At 43.4% G+C, this 21,886-nt stretch overlaps 1 protein-coding gene across 2 annotated transcripts in view; it reads right to left on the bottom strand.

Annotated features, from left to right (window-relative positions):
- The window catches only part of LOC127003007 (forkhead box protein O4-like), a 72,841-nt gene extending 56,237 nt beyond the window's left edge, over nt 1-16,604 (bottom strand). Inside the window, exons 1-2 of one of the 2 annotated variants that reach the window (XM_050869361.1) lie at nt 15,451-16,604; nt 4,264-5,333 (exon numbers count right to left, since the gene is read on the bottom strand). In XM_050869361.1, the coding sequence (XP_050725318.1) occupies nt 5,250-5,333; nt 15,451-16,026 (660 nt within the window). In that variant the 5' untranslated portion in view covers nt 16,027-16,604 and the 3' untranslated portion in view covers nt 4,264-5,249. Of the gene's footprint in view, nt 1-4,263; nt 5,334-15,450 lie in introns of those variants that run through there. The other variant, XM_050869362.1, reaches the window with a different exon arrangement.
- Nucleotides 16,605-21,886: the final 5,282 nt, after the last annotated feature.

Raw genomic sequence — 21,886 nt, 5'->3', positions numbered from 1 at the left:
AAAATATAATCACAAACACACACACAAACACACACACACACACACACACGCAAAAAAAAAAAAAACCTCACACACTATATATGTGCTGAGAGGGGGCTACCGACTCACCCTTAATAAGCTTTAGAAACAGAAGGGGCTGACAGAACTGGGCTGCTCCAAACGAGTGTGTGTGTGGGTGAGGGGGAGGCAGGTGTTAGGGTGAGGGGGAGGCAGGTGTTAGGGTGAGGGGGAGGCAGGGGAATGAAAAGAAAACTCACACCTACACTTAGCTTTGCATTAAGACACACACACACACACACACACACACACACACACACACACACACACACACACAATACGAATAAGGTGTCCGGAAAACAACAACTACATCAAAACCATTAACGCACCCACACCATACAACACTACACTCCTGCTGTCTCCCCTCTTCCACCTGCTGTATCCTCTCCACTAACCCACCTCTTCTTCTTACTATACCCTTCATAAAAAAAAAATTAAAAAAAGCAGGAAGCAGGGGAGGGCACTCTACACGCCTTCCTTCTGTCTTCCCTCATCTCCCTGCTGTACCTTCACTAACCTACTTTTCTTCTTGCTGAACTTCTGAATACAAAGAAAAACAAGCACAAGAGAGCTGACCAAGGAGCGGGAAGACCTGCATAAGTAGTGACCAGCGCGGCACCAGAGAAGGGGAGGGCTGAGGAAGGAGCAGGGGAGGGCTGAGTAAGCAGTAAACAGTGAGGGAGCAGGGGAGGCAGAGTTAGCAGTGACCAGTGAGGGACCACAGATCTGCGCCGCGCCGGACTCCCTCGCGGCAAACAGGATGCAAGGTGTCACGGGCGGGCTATTCGGCGTCAGCGCGGCCAGAATTACTCTTTCCTTGTGCCGTGCGTCGCGCCAGCAGGAGACACACTTGTTAGCCGCCTGAATGCACCGTGAAAACACTCCTCCTCCTGCTGCGTGTGTGGCGGGACAGGCCCAGGACGCGACGGGCTCAGGAAAAGGTTGCGAAGGGATAAAAAGAAAACGAAGAGCTCCCCCCTCGGCCTCCCCCTCCCGTTTTCTATGTGTGGTCTGCCGGCGATGTATAGAGTTCAAGATACATACAAAACTGAAACACCAATGCGAGGAAAGGCTGCAAGGGGTAGAAGGAAGGTTCGTAAAAGACTGGGAGAGGTGTAGCGATGAACTCAACTCTATTTAGACGTTAAAACACAACCCGGTCTATGCAACAGTCAAAAGATACTTGTAGAAAATTATAAAAGAAAGTATATTCATTCACACACACACACACACACACACACACACACACACACACACACACATATGACTGTCTCTCACTCCCTTTCCTTAATTTTCCTCCTTTTCCCTTTTAATTCTTCCTTCTCTTCATTTCCCTTCCTTTGCCTTTCCTTCCCAAAGTCATCTCATTAATTCCCTCAACACTGCTTCACTGGGCTTAAACCTCGCGGACTACTTGCTATACATAGACCTCAATCATATGTCTTGGTACAATGCAGAATCTTGACCCAAAGTCCAAGTGATTCTACACCCAGTACGCTATACATTCAAGCAGCACACGAATCATCTCATTTATTCCACCAAGATTTCACAAACCATAATCATGACCCAGACGCTATACACTTTTTGGAGCCGCGCCCTTCCTCTGCCCGTCCGCCACTGGTCACCCTCACTACAGGCTACTTACACTATACTACCTGCTAGACTGAGAACATGGGCGTCAATTATAAGTAAGAGTACAGAGCAATATCTTGACCCCGAAGTTAGGCCCCGTTCACACACTGCCGACTCTGGGCCACGACAACCCACCGACTCTTAGGCCCCGTTCACACACTACCGACTCTGGGCCACGACAACCCACCGACTCCTAGGCCCCGTTCACACACTACCGACTCTGGGCCACGACAACCCACCGACTCTTAGGCCCCTTTCACACTGTACCGACTCTGAGCCACGACAACCCACCGACTCCTAGGCCCCTTTCACACTGTACCGACTCTGAGCCACGACAACCCACCGACTCCTAGGCCCCTTTCACACTGTACCGACTCTGGGCCACGACAACCCACCGACTCTAAAGCCCCTTTCACACTGTACCGACTCAGCATCCGACGATCGTTTCTAGACCTCTTTCCGACCATGCCCGACCCTTTCACATGAACATTTCACACCAAGGACTTCAATATTTCTAGAGTCGTGGGTTGTCGTGGGTTGTCGTGGCCCAGTGTGAAGGGGGGTTAAGAGTGCAAGAGTCGCTCCCTCGTGATGAACTGCAACAAAACAGAACGAAAGAACAAAAAAAAAATTCCTGTCCGTTCCTTCCCCCCACGTCCCGGCGGCGCGGACCATTGCGTATGCAGGACATGTGCGGACGGTTTAGTGAAAGTGAAACTGAACGTGCCTCCATTACGCGCAGTTTCTTATTGGAAGGAACGTTCGTCGGGGCGCCTTTTCCGTTTGTTTCGATACGACCTTCCATCATTCTTACGCGGACGGCAGCGGATCACGAACAAAACAAAATAAACAAAGGCAAACCCCAAACAAACTCCTCTTTTTTTTTTCTTAGTAATGGAGGCAGCTCAAAGGAAGAAAGGGAAAACAAAAGAGAAAATAAACAAAAACAAACCCTCGACAAATTACTTTTTTCAGATCTTCATAAAAAATGCGTAAACTGTGTCCAAAAATGAGAAAATATATATAAAACACAAAATATTCTTATAATCAACAAAAAAATGAACTTAGTAATAATAATAAAAAAAAACAAAATAAACAAAAGCAAGCCAGAAACACACTCCTCTTTTTTTTTTCTTAGTAATGGAGATGGCTCAAAGGAAGACAGGGAAAACAAAAAAGAAAATAAACAAACAAAAACAAACCCACGACAAATTACTGTTTTTTTCAGATCTTCATAAAATAAAAATAAAAATAAAATGCGTCATATGTGTCCAAAAATGAGAAAAGATATATAAAACACAAAATATTCTTATGATCGACAAAAAATGAACTTGGTAATAATAATAATAATAAAAAAGTAATAAAAAGTTAAGAAATGCGTTTTTTTACAACAGAGGAGACAGTTCAAGGGCGTAAAAAAAAAGGAAAAAAAAAAATTAAACAATGAAAGAAAAATCCCGCAAATGTGTGAAAGAAAAAGATGAAAGAGTTAAGATAATGATTAACTCTTGCATAAGGAAGTTGGACAGCGCTCTCAGATGCATACACGTGTTAGCAAGTTAATAATGTTTAGTCCTACGTGTGTTTTAAAAATTATTAGAGGAGGAGAAAGTGATGGAAAATTAATTATTGGTTTTAAGTGAAGCATAATTAGATTGCTCTTTTGTTCTACCTGGTTCGATATGATTCTCTCTCTCTCTCTCTCTCTCTCTCTCTCTCTCTCTCTCTCTCTCTCTCTCTCTCTCTCTCTCTCTCTCTCTCTCTCTCTCTCTCTCTCTCTCTCTCTCTCTCAGGTAAATTTAGATAACTTCCTAGCTCAAATCATCTCATATTACATTATAATTATCATCATCATCATCATCACCATCATCATCATCATCTTCCTCCTCCTTTTCTTGCTCCTCCTCCTCCTCCTCCTCTTTCTTATCACCATCACCACCACCATCATCATCATCATCTTCCTCCTCCTAGTCCTCCTCCTCCTTATCACCATCACCGCCATCATCATCATCACTATCAGTTTCATCATTATCATTATCATTATTTTCATTATCACTTCCGCCTCTGTCGCCTCCTCAAAGGACCTCACAATCAAGGTTACAGAGTCATCTTTCACAGTGATTATAGCTCGCCATTATGTGTGTGTGTGTGTGTGTGTGTGTGTGTGTGTGTGTGTGTGTGTGTGGGTGTGTTCTCCCTCCCCCCCCTCCCTTCTTCCCTATCTCTCTCTCTTCTCCCTCTACCTCTCTTCTCCTCCTCTCCTCTTCTCTCCATTTCTTCTGTCCTCCCTCCCTTCTTCTCCCTCTTTCTCTCCAGTACTCCCTTTCTTCCCTACTTTCTCTCTCTCTCTCTCTCTCTCTCTCTCTCTCTCTCTCTCTCTCTCTCTCTCTCTCTCTCTCTCTCTCTCTCTCTCTCTCTCTCTCTCTCTCTCTCCCTACCTTCCCTATTCCCCTTCTTCCTCTCACTCTCTCCTGTTCTCCCATTCTTTCATCCTCTCCCTCTCATCTCCCCCTTTTCCCTTCCTCCCTTCCCTTTCTCGCACCTTCCCTCACCCTCTCTCCTATCCTTCCCTTCTTCAATACCTCCATTTCTCCTCTCTTTCCTCTTTCCCTCCCTTCCAACCTCCCAACCTCTCTCTCTCCTAACCTTCCTTCCTCTCTCTTTCTCCCAACCTTCCTTTCTCTCTCTTTCTCCCAATCTCCCTCCCTTTCTCTCCCAATCTCCCTCCCTCTGTAAGTCCACTCCAAGATCTTCCTCCACCGTGAGATTCTTCGTCACTATCTATTTTATCACGTTCGTTATCGCCTCAGCTGAGAGATAACACACGACAGCTCGCCACCGCCAGACACATGACAGTCAGCCACTCAATCGGTCAGTCAGTCAGTCGGTCAGCCAGTCACTGTATAAAAGCCCCAAACACAACACGTGGAAAACAAAGTAGTGTGTGTGTGTGGAATGAACTTATATGTATGTTAAATACTTATATATGTATACTTAAGTCCGTACTGCATTTAAACACATATAATGCCATACTTTTAACTATTTCGTCACCCAAACACACACACACACACACACACACACACACACACACACACACACACACACTTCCCTTTCCTTCCCCATTACCATATATTCCTTCCTTTTCTTCCTTTCTTTTCATCTCACTTTCCTCTTCTCTCCATTCCCCTTCCCTCTTCTCTAACCACACACTTCTTCCTCCTCCTCTTCCTTTTTCCTCCCTTCTCTCTCTCTTCTCACTAACCCATCCTCTTACACATCTGGCAAGGCTTTCGAAGGAGTTGTGGTGTGAGTCTTTCCACTGGGGGGGGGTAGTTTTATGACCCTGGCGGTGGTAGTTTGAAAAGCCATGAACGTGAAAGCAACACTCATTAGAACGCAATCAGACCTCATTTTCGGCCAATAGAAATAACTGATATGATGTAGCAAGGAAGAAATTAGTGATGTGAGAGTCTGAAGCGTTTAAAAATACCAACCATAGATGTTTTGTGTGTTTTAAGTGATCTCTTTTTTTATGTTAATGTATCTGGTGGGTTGTTCACTCATTCATTCATGCGGCAACACTCACCTGGGCCGCGGGACACCTGAATCACACCTGGCCAGAAGAATCTCACGGTTATATTTACCTGCAATGAGAGAGAAAGTTTTATTAGTATCTATCTGGAATTTGCCAAGTTGTACGATAGAAGTAATAATGGTGGTGATGGTAGTAGTAGTAGTAGTAGTAGTAGTAGTAGAAGTAATAATAGCAATAACAACAACAACAACAACAACAACAACAACAATAATAATAATAATAGTAATAATAATAATAATAATAATAATAATAATAATGAGATACGAAGAAGAGGAAGAAAACGATGACGATAAAGGAGAAGAACAGAAAAAGAAGAAGAAGAAGAAGAGGGGGTCAATATACTATCTATCTGTCAGTCTATCTATCTATGTTTCTTCATCCTATCTATTTCCTCTTCCACTTCCTTCCACCTTCATTTTCCTCTTCCCTTCCACTTCCCTTTCCTTCCCATCACCATATATTCCTCCACTTTCCTTCCTCTTTTTTTTCACCATACACTTTCCTCTTCTCTCCTCCTCCCTTCCCTCTTCTCTTACCACGCACTTCTTCCTCCTCCTCCTCTTCTCTCTCTCTCTCTCTCTCTCTCTCTCTCTCTCTCTCTCTCTCTCTCTCTCTCTCTCTCTCTCTCTCTCTCTCCTCACTAACCCTTCCTCTTACCTCTCCTCTTTCCTCTTGCAATGTGTAGTGTTCTCTTGGTGGTTGTTTACGCTTTACACACACACACACACACACACACACACACACACACACACACACACACACACACACTTCAAGGGACACGAGAAGCTGTCAACATTCTTTCTCCTATTTCGTTTCTATATATAAAGTTAGACCTGTTATGTGCTCTCTCTCTCTCTCTCTCTCTCTCTCTCTCTCTCTCTCTCTCTCTCTCTCTCTCTCTCTCTCTCTCTCTCTCCTTTTTTTTTTTTTTGTCTGTATATGTGATTTTTTATAGCTCTCTCTCTCTCTCTCTCTCTCTCTCTCTCTCTCTCTCTCTCTCTCTCTCTCTCTCTTTTCTTTCTTTATTTTCCTTCGTTTTTTTTATTTTTAGTCTTTTCGTTTTCTTTTCTCTCTCTCTCTCTCTCTCTCTCTCTCTCTCTCTCTCTCTCTCTCTCTCTCTCTCTCTCTCTCTCTCTCTCTCTCTCAGTACAGACAAACACATAAATAAAAAAAAGTAAATAAAAATAGCCATAATCGTGTGCTTTTAGTAATTCGATCAACACCAATTGCAAGAAACACTTAATCCTTCACCATCACCACCATCACCACCACCACCACCATCACCACCATCATCACCACCACCACTTGGCACTCTGCTCATCACCAAAACTATTACTATCGCTACAATCACTAACACCCCACTATGATTTAACCACTAACTCATCACCACCACCATCACCACCACCACCGCTAATTAGATTCATCACCACTACTACCATCACCGCCACCAGTCATTCATATCACCACTATATCAAATCATCACCACTGTCATCATCACCACGACCACCACTAATACTACAATCATCACCACCACTAATTCATCACCACTACTCTCATCACCGCCACCAAAGTCATATCACCACCACTGCCATCATCACTAGTACGCAATTCCTTCATCACCTCGACCACCACTACTACTACAGTCATCACCATCACCACCATCATCACCATAACATCATCACCACCACGTCAAAATCATATAAATGGTGACCAGTGCATTAAACCACCGCCACTATCATCACCATCATCACCACCACGCAGTATCTTCATCACCACCTTCACCACCACCACAAATATGAGTCAACACCACCACTATCACCACCACAAGAGCAAAATCATATAACCACCATCATCACCACCACCATTACCACTATCACCACTTCATCACCACCATCACAACACTAATTCAACACCACCACTATCACCACCACCAGAGCAAAATCATATAACCACTACATTCAACCACCATCACCACCACAATTACCACTATCACCACCACCCTACACCAATTCAACACCACCCCTATCACCACCACAAATTTGAGTCAACACCACCACTATCACCACCACCATAGCAAAATCATATAACCACTACATTCAACCACCATCATCACCATCATCACCACTATCACCACTTCATCACCACCACCACAACACTAATTAAACACCACCATGACCACCACAAAATCAAAACAATATCACCACTATTTAAAATCAGCAGAAAATAATCACCAATTAGATTCATATTACCAACACCACCACAATCACCACCACCACCATCACCACCACACAATCACCACACTATCACCACCACCGCCACACCCACACTGGAACATGAGGGAACGCATCGACACCTTCTACTGGTCACCCTCACCTTCACCCTCTTCACCTTCGTCACCTTCTCTCTCTCTCCCTCAGGATCCGTCTGACAGGCCACCCCATACACGCTTTGATCTCTCTCTCTCTCTCTCTCTCTCTCTCTCTCTCTCTCTCTCTCTCTCTCTCTCTCTCTCTCTCTCTCTCTCTCTCAAGTACTACGCCCTTAGCTTTTCTTTCTGTCTGTCTGTCTGTCTGTCTGTCTGTCTGTGTGTGTTTGTGTTTGTCTGGTTGTTTCTCCTACGACACACACACACACACACACACACACACACACAGTTTCCAAATTATTGCTTTTTTTACAAACATCTTTTTTTTTATTTCTTTGTTTATTTTCGTCGTTTTTTTTTCCTTATATGTTTAACTTCACTTCTTTTTACGGTCAAGGATGGTACACACACACACACACACACACACACACACACACACACACACACACACGGTCACTCATCGATTATTTTGCCCTTTTTATGTTTGTTTGTTTGTCTGTTTGAGATCGCAGTAAATTCTTCTTCAATTCCCTTTTTTTTTCCTTTTTTGTTAATTCTTCCGCAACCTTGAATTCGTGCCAAAATTACTGAGAATGCTGTTAAACAATGCTCAGAATTTTACCAACAGTCAGATTCTTCCCAAAAAATAATGAAAAATGCTTAAAAATACTGAAAAATAAAGAAAAAATTAAAAAAGTACTGAAAAATGCTGAACGATACAGAATAAATGAAAAATATACTGAAAAAATTATAAAATATACTTTAAAAAATATTGACAAAAAATAAAAAAATATATATATATACTGAAAAATACTGAGATACTGAAAAAATTAAAAAATATACTGAAAAATACCGATACTGAAAAAACTGAGATACTGAAAAAACTGAGATACTGAAAAAATTAAAAAATATACTGAAAAATACTGATACTGAAAAAATTAAAAAATATACTGAAAAATACTGAAAGATACAGAATAAAAACTGATACTGAAAAAATTAAAAAATATACTGAAAAATACTGATACTGAAAAAATTAAAAAATATACTGAAAAATACTGAAAGATACAGAATAAAAACTGATACTGAAAAAATTAAAAAATATACTGAAAAATACTGATACTGAAAAAATTAAAAAATATACTGAAAAATACTGAAAGATACTGAATAAAAACTGATACTGAAAAAATTTAAAAATATACTGAAAAATACTGATACTGAAAAAAACTGAAATACTGAAAAAAATAAAATATATACTGAAAAATACTGAAAGATACTGAAAAAATGAAAAATATATACTGAAAAATACTGAAAGATACTGAAAAAATGAAAAATATATACTGAAAAATACTGAAAATGCTCTCCAACAATACTCAGACTCTTACCAACATAGTCAAATTCCTACTACAACATATCAACTAACTCCCAGTGTAGAATTATCCATTACTTAAAATACATCAAAAAATAAAACTGCCTCAAAAATATATATTCTCTAATAAAATATATATAACATGACTTCTGTGCAAAATTATCGATAAAAAAACTACTAGAATTCAACCCTAAAAATAATATATACAACACTTAATTTTAAACCTCAAGGCAAAACGTATGTATAAATCACTCATTATTATTATTATTATTATTATTATTATTATTATTATTATTATTATTTTAAACACTACATTTATACATAACACTATTCTCTCTCTCTCTCTCTCTCTCTCTCTCTCTCTCTCTCTCTCTCTCTCTCTCTCTCTCTCTCTCTCTGATGTGTGTGTGTGTGTGTGTGTGTGTGTGTGTGTGTGTGTGTGTGTGTGTGTACTAAAAACCCTACATCTCACACACACACACATAACCCCCCCCTACACCCCCCCCCCACTACCCCCACCCCACCCCCTCCTCCCTCACAAGCTTGGCACCGTTGACGAGAGCGAGAAGGAGAGCGCCGGGAGTGCCAAGGTTAGGCTATACTGATTTGACACCTCCTGACGACGCTGCCTGGCCCTCGATGCTTCTTATTGCGTGGTTTTATTTACTTTATTTATCTGCTTTATTTGTTTACGTATTGACTGATTGAATGACTGAGTGACTGGTTGGTTGGTTGGTTTTTATTGGCTTGTTTTTATTTACTTACTGATTGATTGAATGATTGATTGGTTGATTAGTTTATTGTGGTTACTTTTTTTTAGCCGGGTCGGCAGGAAATGATCGCCAAAATAGATTGAAAGTAAGAAGGTAGAAAATAACAGAATACAGAAAATAAACAAGTAAGAAGAAGAACAAGAACAAGAACAAGGACAAGATCAAGAAAAACAAGAATAAGTAGAAGAAGAGGAAGATGACCAGAAACAACAACAACAACAACAACAATGATAAGGGTTATATAAATAGGAAATAAAGAAAAATGACAAAAGAGAATGAACAAAAATACAGAATAAAACATCAAAGGAGGGAAAGAGGAAAGAAAGAAGAAAAAAGCAATGAATGAATGAAGGAAGGAAGGATAGATAAAAACAAAGGCATAGATACAGCTAGATAAAGAGAGAAGGATAGAAATGAAAGAAACCAATAATTAAGGAGATAAGGAAAGAAAGAGGAAAAAAGTGAGAAGAGAATGAAACAACAGAACAAGAAAGTTAATGAGATGCAAAAAAATATTAAGTACTATACAGAAACAAAGAAAACCATATGTCACTAGAGTTAGACAATTTAATATAGATAATAATGACGATTTAATTATAATGTGTCTGTATGTACGTAGCTATTTATACCCCATCAACCCCCCTCCCCCCCCAACAAAATAGGCTACTCCATAAAATACTAAAAACACTAACATACTATAGGAAATATCAAGACCCTAAAAAATATATAAATGGGGGTTTTAATCATACAAAAAAATAAATAGAAAAGAAAAAACTAATATAAACAACAAAGAAATTAAAAAAATACAAATAAATTATCACAAGAACACGAAAAATAATGACAATAACAACATCATTCCCATCATCATCAGTTTCGTTTAGTTCCATTTTTGTTTTGTTTTTTGTTTGTGTTTGTTTTCATTATCAGGTCACGAGTTTACAGTTTAGAGATTTTAGTTCATTATATTATAGTTCGAGTTTATATTCCCACGGTTAACATTATCTCACTGCCAGGTATATTTCCCCTTCTTCACACCTGCCTACTCACACCTGTACGTCCATCACCTGAGCGCTAATGAGAACCGGGTAAAGCAAACTGTATTAACATTCTTTTGACCCAGTGGCGGAGCGAGGCGGCGAGGGGTCTTAAAATGCAACAACAACAACAACAATAGTACAAAAAAAATGGTAGTAGTAGTAGTAGTAATAATAATATTGCCCAAAAACTCGTAGACGGAAAAATTAGGTCACACACACACACACACACACACACACACACACACACACACACACACACACACACACACACACAAAACACACAGTCACGCCATCAGAACCACAGCAATAATATAACACGCAGTATCTCCCCACTGTATACATTTGCATAATTACCACGAGCAAGCAATCATTCTCACACCCCGGTCATACCAAGCAAGTTTAACACGACACGGGAATCCCTCGGGCAAGTCGGGGAGGCAGCGGCGAAAGGGAGGGAGGCGTGGTAGCGGCCGCGAAGATATGCATCGTTACAGGGGCAGTTTCACAGTTTCCCATGATGGGTTAGCAAGCTCCCAAACCAATACCAGAGCCTTCGAAATTTCCTTGTATTGTGTCTGGTGTTTATATTTAAGTTCACAAATTTGATGGAACTATACAGGAAAAGTCTTGTGTATTTAGTGTGGCATCGAAGACCTCACCATTTTGGATTGCATGGGATTCTATAGTTTGGTTCGGGCTGTTACGAAGACACTGTGTTGGACTGTGATATCGGCTCACAGGAATCCCTCGGGCTAGTCGGCGGAAGCAGCGGCGAGGGAGACGGAGGTGTGGTAGCGGCCGCGGCGGTATCCTACGTAACGGATCGGCGCTTATCCCGTCATTTCCCCGCTGAGCAGCCGCCGAGCCCTCAATGTCGGGTCGCGGCTGGCCAGCATCACACACCCGCCTCCCCATGAAGATTTATCACCGCCGCGGCTCACTGCACTAGGCTCGGGCTGAGGACACGACCATCACTGCCTCTTGAGCTTGAGTCACACGCCGTCCATCATAACATTATACGAGATGTGTGATGTGATGTATGTGATGTGTGATGTCCCCCTTCCCTAGTGAGTCACCACGCAGATGCTAGTCACCACACAGCCTATACCAGTCCCCATACAGTCTGCCAGTCACCACACACACAGAAGCTACAGTCACCACACAAACCCTACCAATCATCACACACAGAGCCTACCAGTCACCACACCACCACCCAGAGAATAAGTGTTTTTCAGGGTCAGTTCACTTCATCACCATCACATTCACCACCACCGCACACACCAACCAGTCACCCCCCACACACAAGAACCCTCCCTGCCCACCCGTCTCCAATTTGCACAACACCCAGACAGTAAGTGTTTTTTTTAGATTCCATTAGTCAGTTCACGTTCATCACCACCGCCACATAAGGGGATCTATACCAGTCACCAGTCACTACCCCCGCCCCCCCCCCTTCCTTACCCTGGGGACATCACGAGTACCCACAAGGACACTACACCCAGGATAGTGATTTTAGGTTCCTTCATCATCATCATCAGGGCAAGGAAAGCACAGCAGCAGCGTCAGGCCCGGCACTTTGTTTGTTTTAAGAGCAAGATCAGGGTCCGTTTTTTTTTAATTAAGGGTTTAGTAAGAAGAGGAAGTGGGTTGGTGGGGGAAGGGGCAGGTGGGGGGGAGAAGGAGAGACGGTAGGAGTGTACAGTTGTATGGTGTAGTTAGTTAATGTTTTGATGTTACTGTTTATCGAGCACCTTATTTGTGTACTACCCCGGCGTGATTTTTTTTTTTTTTTTTTTTTTTTTACAACAAAGGAGACAGCTCAAGGGCACACAGTAAAAGGAAACAATAATAAAAAAAAAAAAGCCCGCTACTCCCTGCTCCTATAAAAGAATCCAAAGAGGTGGCCGAAAGAGAGGTCAGTGGAAGTATCTTAGGTTCATAATTTTAAATCTCGCTGGCTCACATTACGATGACTTCCTAGGGCCACAGGGATGATTAACCAGTTTTTCATATATTATTTCTCCCGTTCAAGGTATATAAGTCATGTAAAAATACCACTAGCGTCACAAAACACTCCACGAATATCCCAGCAACTAAACGTATCGGGCTTATATTACAACCATTTTCCAAGGCCACAAAGAACATGAACCGGGCTTCTATACATTATCTTCCCTGTTCAAGATCCAGAAGTCATGTCAAACTATCACTTGCATCACAAAACACTACATGAATATCCCAGCAACTAACGTATCGGGCTTATATTACAACTATTCCCCAAGGCCACAAAGAACATGAACCGGGCTTCTATACATTATCTTCCCTGTTCAAGATCCAGAAGTCATGTCAAACTATCACCAGCATCACAAAACACTACATGAATATCCCAGCAACTAAACGTATCGGGCTTATATTACAACTATTCCCCAAGGCCACAAAGAACATCAACCGGGCTTCTATACGTTATTTTCCCTGTTCACTACGCAGAAGTCATGTCAAACTATCACCAGCATCACAAAACACTCCATGAATATCCCAGCAACTACGAGAGGCCTTTGAAACAGGTGGACTGAAGCGCTGATATGTTTGAGAATACCAGGATTTGTTGTTAGTAGCGTCCCTGTCTCGGCCCTGCATTAGCTACGGGTCATATTTTTAAACATTTCTGCTCCCAAGAACACGTAATTCACTAGTCTTTCGTGGGAGTTTAGGGCATTTCCAGGGGTACTTTTATGACCCTGGCGGTAGTCTGAGCCTTCTTCTGTACCGTGAACCTAAAAGAACACCCATTAGAACTCGATTGACCTCCTCTTTGACCTTTTAAAATTGTTGGTGTGAGGGCCGGGAACATCTGACAGTACCAAACTACGACTCCTCATGGCCGTCGTTATCAGAGGAGCGTCGCCAGATACCGCCATGCACCGCCGCCCGTGTCTTCCCGTACACGTGTAGGCCAAGACGCAGATTCACTCCCGCACCGCCAGGCAGCTCCCGTCACCCTGCCCTGCTATGCCCTGCTCTGGCCTACCCTCCCCGCACGTGGTCTTGCCCGCCTCCGCCTCTCACATCAACTTTTTCCAAAGGCCGAAAATGTGATCTGTCGGGTTCTAATGAGTGTTTTTTTAGGTTCGCGGTATAGAAGAAGGGTCAGACTACCACCAGGGTCATAAAACTACTCCTGGAAATGCCTCAAACTCTTATGAAAGGATTGTTAAATGTGTGAGTTGGGGCGCAAAAATGTTTAAAATTATTGCCCTTAGCGTCGTGACCAAACACACACACACACACACACACACACACACACACACTCACAGCACCACTTGAGTCACCACGTCGCGCCCCGCACCGCCGCCTCGTGACCCTCCCCGCCGCCAAGGTCGCCCACCCCCCGCCAGGCAGCCACCAGCGGCCCCACACTGACCTCACCTCCCGCGACCCGTAACCCCTGACCCCGCGAGCACGGCAGCGGGATCAAGGCATCAAGGCGTCAAGCTCACGACCCGCCGCTTGAGGGTCATTTGGCGGCGTTATTGAGGCCCAAACGACACCCGGGGAAGCGAGTCAGGTCCCCGCCGGCGCTGCCCACCTCGATCCCCAACCAGTCAGCCGCGCATGCAAGCGGCCGTACCCCCCTGCAGCCCCCCCAGCCGCGCCTCGTGCCAGCCTACCCTTCCTGCCCCGCCATGCACATCACGTTCCTTATGCTCATGACCTTCACAACCTGCGACACCCCCGCCCAAGACCTGGCAAAAAGGTGTAGCCAGCCCCCGCCGCCGCTGCCGCCGCCGCCACTACCACCGCCGCCGCCTCTTCCTGACCTACACAGCTACGCAGCTCCGCCACGGAGGTGCTGACGTGATCTGTTTCTGGACGTGTGTGTGGCTGTGTCGTGTCGTGTGTCGGGGCTGCGTCGTGCCGCCCGCCAGACAGACACACACACACAGACCCCGCCGCCGCCCATTCGTCGGGACACACACACACACACACACACACACACACACACACACAGCACCCAGGCGTCAACCCCGCCTGTGTTACATCTTGCTGTTTTTTTTTCTTCAGAACTCGTCCAGACCATTTTTTTCCCTCGATCTTTCGCCTCTGATCTAATCTGTTCGTCGCTGGAGGTGTGGCGTCTTAGGGCTGCACGCGCCTCTCTCTCCTACACACACACACACACACACACACACACACGTCGTGCGATGCAATAAGCCAGCGGGGCGGGGCGGGGCGGGCGGCTGGCTGGCGGGCAGCAGGGTGGCGGCGGGGCAGTGGTGGTGGTGGCGGTGTGGCGCCGCGCTGGAGCTGCCCTGCTGACCCCTTGCTGTCGCCTCCTCGCCGCCACAACACTCTCACCTCAGCGAGGCTCAGGAAAAAAAAAAACCTGACACACACACACACACACACACACACGGGAGTCGCCTGACGGCCGGAGTGTCTCGGCGTCGCCGCCGCCGCGGCGCACGTCGTGATCGGCGTGCTGATGCTTGTTACACCGCTGTGTTGGTATGTAGCAGCCACGCGTGCTGCCCCCCATCCCCCCTCCCTCCCCCCGCCACGACCCTGGGTGCAACACAAACAGTAACAACACAGCACAGTGCCGCTGGCAGGTGCCGCCGCCTGCCTACCTTCCATCCGGCGGAGGAGTTGGAGTCGCCCTTGTCCTTGAAGTAGGGCACGTTCTGCACCATCCAGTCGTAGATCTGGGACAGCGTGGCGCGGCCCTCGGGGGAGGACATGATGGCCTGGGCGATCAGGTCTGCATAGGACATGTTGCCCCAGGGGTTGCGCCGTGACGTGTTCTTCTTGGGCGGCCCCCCCGCGGGGTCCCCGAGGACGCCCACCGTGCCCGGCGGCCGTACCTGGTCCACAGGCACCGGACCCTCGCCGGACACGGGCACGGGCTCCTCGCTCTCCACGTAGCCCTCGGGGCACGGCAGCGGCCACGTGTTGGAGCGGGAGCGCGCCACGGGCTCAAAGTTTGGGTCAATCTCCATGCGGCGGAGCGGCGGCTGGCGGCTCGTGGGCGTGATGGGCGTGAGGGGCATGGCCTGCAGCGGCGGCATGCCCACGTGCCGCGCGCCGCCCCCGGGGGGCGTGTGCCCGCCCATGCTCGCACTGGTGGGCGGGAGCGCCACCGGCGTAGTTTCCATGTCGTGGCCCGAGTCGGGTTCCTCCTTCACCAGCGAGAAGAAACTTGTCATGGCGGCGGAGGCTGATCAGCAAGACACACAGTAAGGTGGCGCGTCGCGACGCGGGAGGTGGAGCAGCTGAGACGCGGCGTCACCGTGGCCCTCGGCGGCTCAACATGGTCATCACACACTGGAGCGCGCGTCCTCAACCTACGCGGCCCACCAACTGACTGACGATCACCCCGACACCCAACTGCACGCGTCGCCCGCCACCAGAGCGGCGCCACTGGCCGTGACCGCCGGCCCATACATTGTACTTGAGGCACAGATACGGCCTGTTAAGATACCCGCTGATACACCTCGCCAACCCTTCCCCCCCTGTCCTTGCCCCGCCGCCTGCAGGCCCGCGGCACCCTAGCCCTGCCCGCCTCCCCTGCCCCGGCGGCCCGTCCCTGCCCCGCTGCGCCACCCACCCACTCACACCGCTGACTCGCCTTGCTCGTGTCGCCGCAACACACACACATACACACACGGGGCAGCAGGACGCCCGCCAGTGTTACAGGTCAGCGGTGGACTTCGGACGCAGAACAGGCAGCTAAACTCCACCTCCGCCTCGCCGCGGGAACGTCGTCACCTCAGTACGCCGTCCCCCGCGTGACGCCTCGCTTATTGCGCCTCGGGGCTGACCTGGCGTACCGCGGCCACTCACGCCCCGCGGCCTTGAGCTGACGCCGAGGGGACGGAGGGGGGAGGGGGGGAGTCTGAGGGGACGAGAGTGAGGAGGTGATTGAAGCGATTGAAGCGGCGGTGACGGAAGTGGAGGAAGCGGTGTTTGTAAGTGGTGATGAGACGCACCGCGGAGTAACTCATCACCAATTACCACCTCCTCCACACACACACACACACACACACACACACACACACAAGGGTAGTGATGTAGGTCAGTGACGGCAGATTCACGTGATGAGAATTATTGTTGTTGTTGTTGTTCTTTATTTTGCGTCATACAAACGAATAGGAATAATTATTAGACTTTACAACTAATAATCTGAGCCTCGCGGAAGTACTTGTGACGTCTTGTTATTGATGGAGAAGAAAGTTTATAAGTGTTTTGTGGTTTTATTTATTAACTTTATTTATTTATTTTGCCTTCGGTGTGTTGATATAAAGATTTGTCGCACACACGCAATACTTTAAGACTGAAGAATGACCTTGCGAATAAGTGTTAAAGTAATAATAATAATAATAATAATAATAATAATAATAATAATAATAATAATATAACAGACTGATAAGCTGTGAAGATAGGCAAAACTGTGTCCTTACTTAGAATTACTTATCTACTTAAAATTACTTACTTACTTAACTTAAAATGAGTGAACAGTGACAGCCGAGATAAAGTAACAATCTATCGAGACTATATTCTACACACACACACACACACACACACACACACACACACACACAACGACAACAACAACAACAACAACACTAGGCTCGAATAATGATGATGATAATAATGATGATAATAATAATAATAATAATAATAATAATAATAATAATAATAATAATAATGGTGGTAATAATGATAATGGTTGTCGTTGTTTATCGTTTTACATTTTTTTCCTATACTACCATCTCTCTCTCTCTCTCTCTCTCTCTCTCTCTCTCTCTCTCTCTCTCTCTCTCTCTCTCTCTCTCTCTCTCTCAGCATCCGTTTCTCCGTTATCAACAACGAATTCACTACACACACACACACACACACACACACACACACACACACACATACACACACACACCTCCATGGCGCAACTGGTCAGAGCGCTGCGCTGCCAGGCTTCACGGTCTGACAGGGCGGCGGTTCGAGCCCCGCTCAGACCGGATTCTTTCCGTTGACTAGGAGTGGTTTCTGTCCCCTCTTGAGCCAGGGTGATGGGGTGTGTGAGGTCCTGGCAGTACCCAGAGATCGACGATAAAGAGCTCACATCGGGAGGGTACCTGCTGGCGATTACGAGTCCAACACGTGATCAGGCCGTGGTGAATTTTACACACACACACACACACACACACACACACACACACACACACACACACACATACACACACGCACGCACGCACACAGGTAAATTTGGAGCGCGTTGAAGCATTACCTAACAAGTGAATGACGCAAAGAGCTCTCCTCCTCCTCTTCCTCCTCCCCCTCTTCCTCCTCCTTGCATCATCTACGGTGTTGGTGGTGGATTACAAAACATAAATAAATAAATACAATAAACCTTAAATATATGCAAGTATACACACACACACACACACACACACACACACACATATATAACAAACATAATATCTAAGCAAAAAACAGCGTATAATTAACCTTCACACACACACACACACACACACACACACACACTCATATCCTATCACCCTTTTAAAAGTTTTAGTTCATTCTTTTTCCTTCTCTTTTCCTATATGTCATTTTGTAAACGTTTGGCCTCGGAGCGGATGTGGACAATTCGTTAATATTTTTTCCTCATCCTTAAGAATTCCTAACTTCATATTAAGATGACTGTAACGCTGTAGCAATCTTGTGCATTCTTCGTTTTTATATATATGTAGTTTTGGATGTTGATAGGCTAGTATTTATATCCTTCTTTTTTTATACTTATTACTTTTATATAATCGTTTAATTTTAGCCTCGTTTTTCATTCTCTAACTCTTCTATTCTTTCTTCTTTTTTTCTCTCTTACTTCCTTTCATTGTCTAGTTTACTTCCATACTCTTTTCTTTTCTCCTATTTTTCGTTTTTACTTTTTTTTCAGTCTAGTATTCTTATAGCCTACTCTACCTTCCTTTTCCTCACCCTCCTTTCTTTTCTTCTTTTTCTCATACTTTTTTATTAATTTACCTTACTTCCCATTCTCCCTACTCTTTTTTTTCCTTCTTTTTTCATGTATTTACTTTATTTTCTGTCTAGTATTTTTATAGCCTAGTCTACCTTCCCTTTTCTCACCCTTCTTCCTTTTCTCATACGTCTTATATTAATCTACTTTACTGCCTATTCCTGTTCCTTTCTACTTTACTTTTCCCTACACTTCTTTTTAATAGTTTGGTTTATTCATAGCCTACTTTCCTACATTTTCTCATTCTTTTCTAATCTCTACTCTGTTTCTCTTCTCTTCTTCTCTCTTTTTTTTCTATTGGAATCCTATGTTAATATGACTTTCACACTATATCAATATTGTGCATTTTTCTTTTTCATATAAACAATTTTGGGCACTCATAGCCTAGTCATCTTTTTTTCCCTTTTTTTTCCTTCTCTCATCCTCCTATTCAAAACTCCTATTTCCTCTTAGTATTGCATTTCCTTCAGTCTTTAGTTTTGTGTATTCATTGCCAAACTGTTCTTCATCCCCGCTCTCGTAACTTCCTTTGTTAATACTTCGAATAATATTTTTTTCCTTCTTATTTATAAACGTTTTTCTCAGGAGTCTTTTTTGATATGACTTACTCAGAATCACTGCTGTCATCAATCATTTATGTAGAAGTAGTAGTAGTAGTAGTAGTAGTAGTAGTAGTTGTAGTTGTAGTATTGAAACGGTATGATAGGTAGAGCTGGTACCAATTCTAATAGTTGAAGTTACAAAGTCCATTATCCCGATAGACCATATAAACAGAATTAAGAAGAAAGGGATTAAAGAAGACATTTTTCTGCCAATTTTTCACATCCAAACTTTTTATATATTCTACCTCGTTATACATTTATTTTTACTATGCCTCCCTCTATTAATTATTTTCTGGGATTTTTACTCCTTATCCGACTAAATTTTCACTTATGAGGCTAGATTTGACGAATAGGCCTATGCTTCCTTTCTATTCGTTTATTTTTCTCCATATCTTACTAAACTTCATCTTTATCAATATTTTTTTCTATTTTCTAGAATTTTACTTCATATCCTACATTTCTTATTTTCATTTTTCATTTTTTCTTACCTTTTTTCTCCATATTCTACTAAATATTTCCTAATGACACTCAATTTCTACATTTTTAGCAATACACTTTTTTTTCCTCTCTATCTGGAATTTTACTTCATATCCTGCTAATGTTTTCTTTCCTTTTTTTCGACAATAAATTCCTATACATCTTTTTTGATCAATGTACTTTTTTTCCTTTTTTTCTTTTTTTTTCCTTCATAGCCTACCGTTTTTTCCCCTTTTTCCTACTTCCTTCTTTTCTACATCTTTATCAATACGTTTCTTTTCAATTTTCTGAATTTTTTCTTCATATTTTACTATTTATAATTCTTTTCCTACATCCTTATCAATATAGCCTACTTTTTTTGCTTTACTGAATTTAAAATCATACTAAATTTTCCTTATTTTATCTATATTTTTTTTAACTTTCCTTTTTTTGACAATTTCATACTTGTACTAAATTTCCCCCTTTTTTCTGTATATTCTTCTAAACTTTCCTTTTTTAGACACAATCATATTTAAACACATACTAAATTTTCCTCGTTTTTTTCAATATATTTTTGTAAACTCTCCTTTTTTGGCGGTTTCTACATCTATCTTCAGCTTTATACTTTTATTTTCCTTTGGTTTCCTTTACGAGGCCGAGTTTCTTCCTTTATCATCATTTCCACTTCCTTCTACGAACTCTGATACGCCACTATTTTCTTTGCTGTACATTTTCGTCTATCTTTATTTCGTCACACTTCTCCTTCTTCTTCTACTTTTTCACGCCTATCTTCTTCTATTTCATCCATTTCCTCTCTTTACCTATCCATATTTTTTTTTCTTATATTCAATTTTAAATGCATCTTCTTTATCCCTTCCTCCTTTTCTCTTTCCTGTTCTCTTTTTCCTTCTTTCTCACTCGTTTCTTCTCCTCTTCCTCCATTTCATCTACCTATTTGTTCTTCCTTTCTTTCTCTCGTTCCTTCTTCTTTTTTTATCTTTCCTTTCCCTTCCTATATGCAAGTTATTCCATTTTCTTCACTCATTATCAATCATTCTTTCATTCTCACCAGTTCTTCCTTTCTCCTTTTTTTCATCTTTAATCTTTTCCTTATTCTTTCCACACGTTTATTATATGTTTTCCTTTATCCTTTCCATTCGTACTTCCATCCTTTTTTTTTTCTTTTCCTTCTTCCTTTCTTCTATAATACTGTTCCTTTCCCTTCATTCCTTCTCAGCGTTTCCTTCTTCCTTTCTTCTATAATACTTTTCCTTCATTCCTTCTCAGAGTTTCCTTCATCCTTTTCATTCATGCGTCCGTACTTCCATCCTGCCTTGCTTTCCTTCCTTCCCTTCTTTCATTGACGTATTACCTTCCTCCTCCTCCTCCTCCTCCCCTATCTTCTACAAGCATTCATATTTCGACTTTCTTTTTCTTTCGGCTCAGGAGACGCGCAGTAAGGTTCAAAGATAGCCTACCAGCACCTGCTCCTTATCTACTTCCGTTCCCCTATCTATCTTTTCCTATCTTCTATCCGCCTCTTGCCTACTTCCTCTTCCCCTTCTATCAATGGCCTATCACTCTCTTCCTCTCTCTCTCTCTCTCTCTTCCTCTTTTCTTTTTCCTTTTTCTTCCTTCAGTAAAGTCTATCACATCTAAGTCTGGTTTTTATGACGCCTAAAGTCCTGTACACACACACACACACACACACACACACACACACACACACACACACATTTTTCGTTGTTTTCCTGTTCCTATGTAAACTAAGATATTTGTAGCGGTAGTAGTAGTAGTAGTAGTAGTAGTAGTAGTTTTCTTATACGAGCCTAGCGATTCTAACTCTTTTTCCCTTTCTAACTTTCTAACTTTCTTTTCTTCCATACCTTTTAACTTTTTTGTATTATTATTTCTAGATTATCATTAAAACTAAACCTCTTCTACCTTCTTTTCAATACTACTTTTTATTTCACTATT

The sequence above is a fragment of the Eriocheir sinensis genome, chromosome 24 (genome assembly GCF_024679095.1).
Source record: "Eriocheir sinensis breed Jianghai 21 chromosome 24, ASM2467909v1, whole genome shotgun sequence".
Taxonomy (NCBI): domain Eukaryota; kingdom Metazoa; phylum Arthropoda; class Malacostraca; order Decapoda; family Varunidae; genus Eriocheir; species Eriocheir sinensis.
Note: the sequence above shows the minus strand (reverse complement) of the source record. Positions and strands in the feature narration are given on the sequence as shown.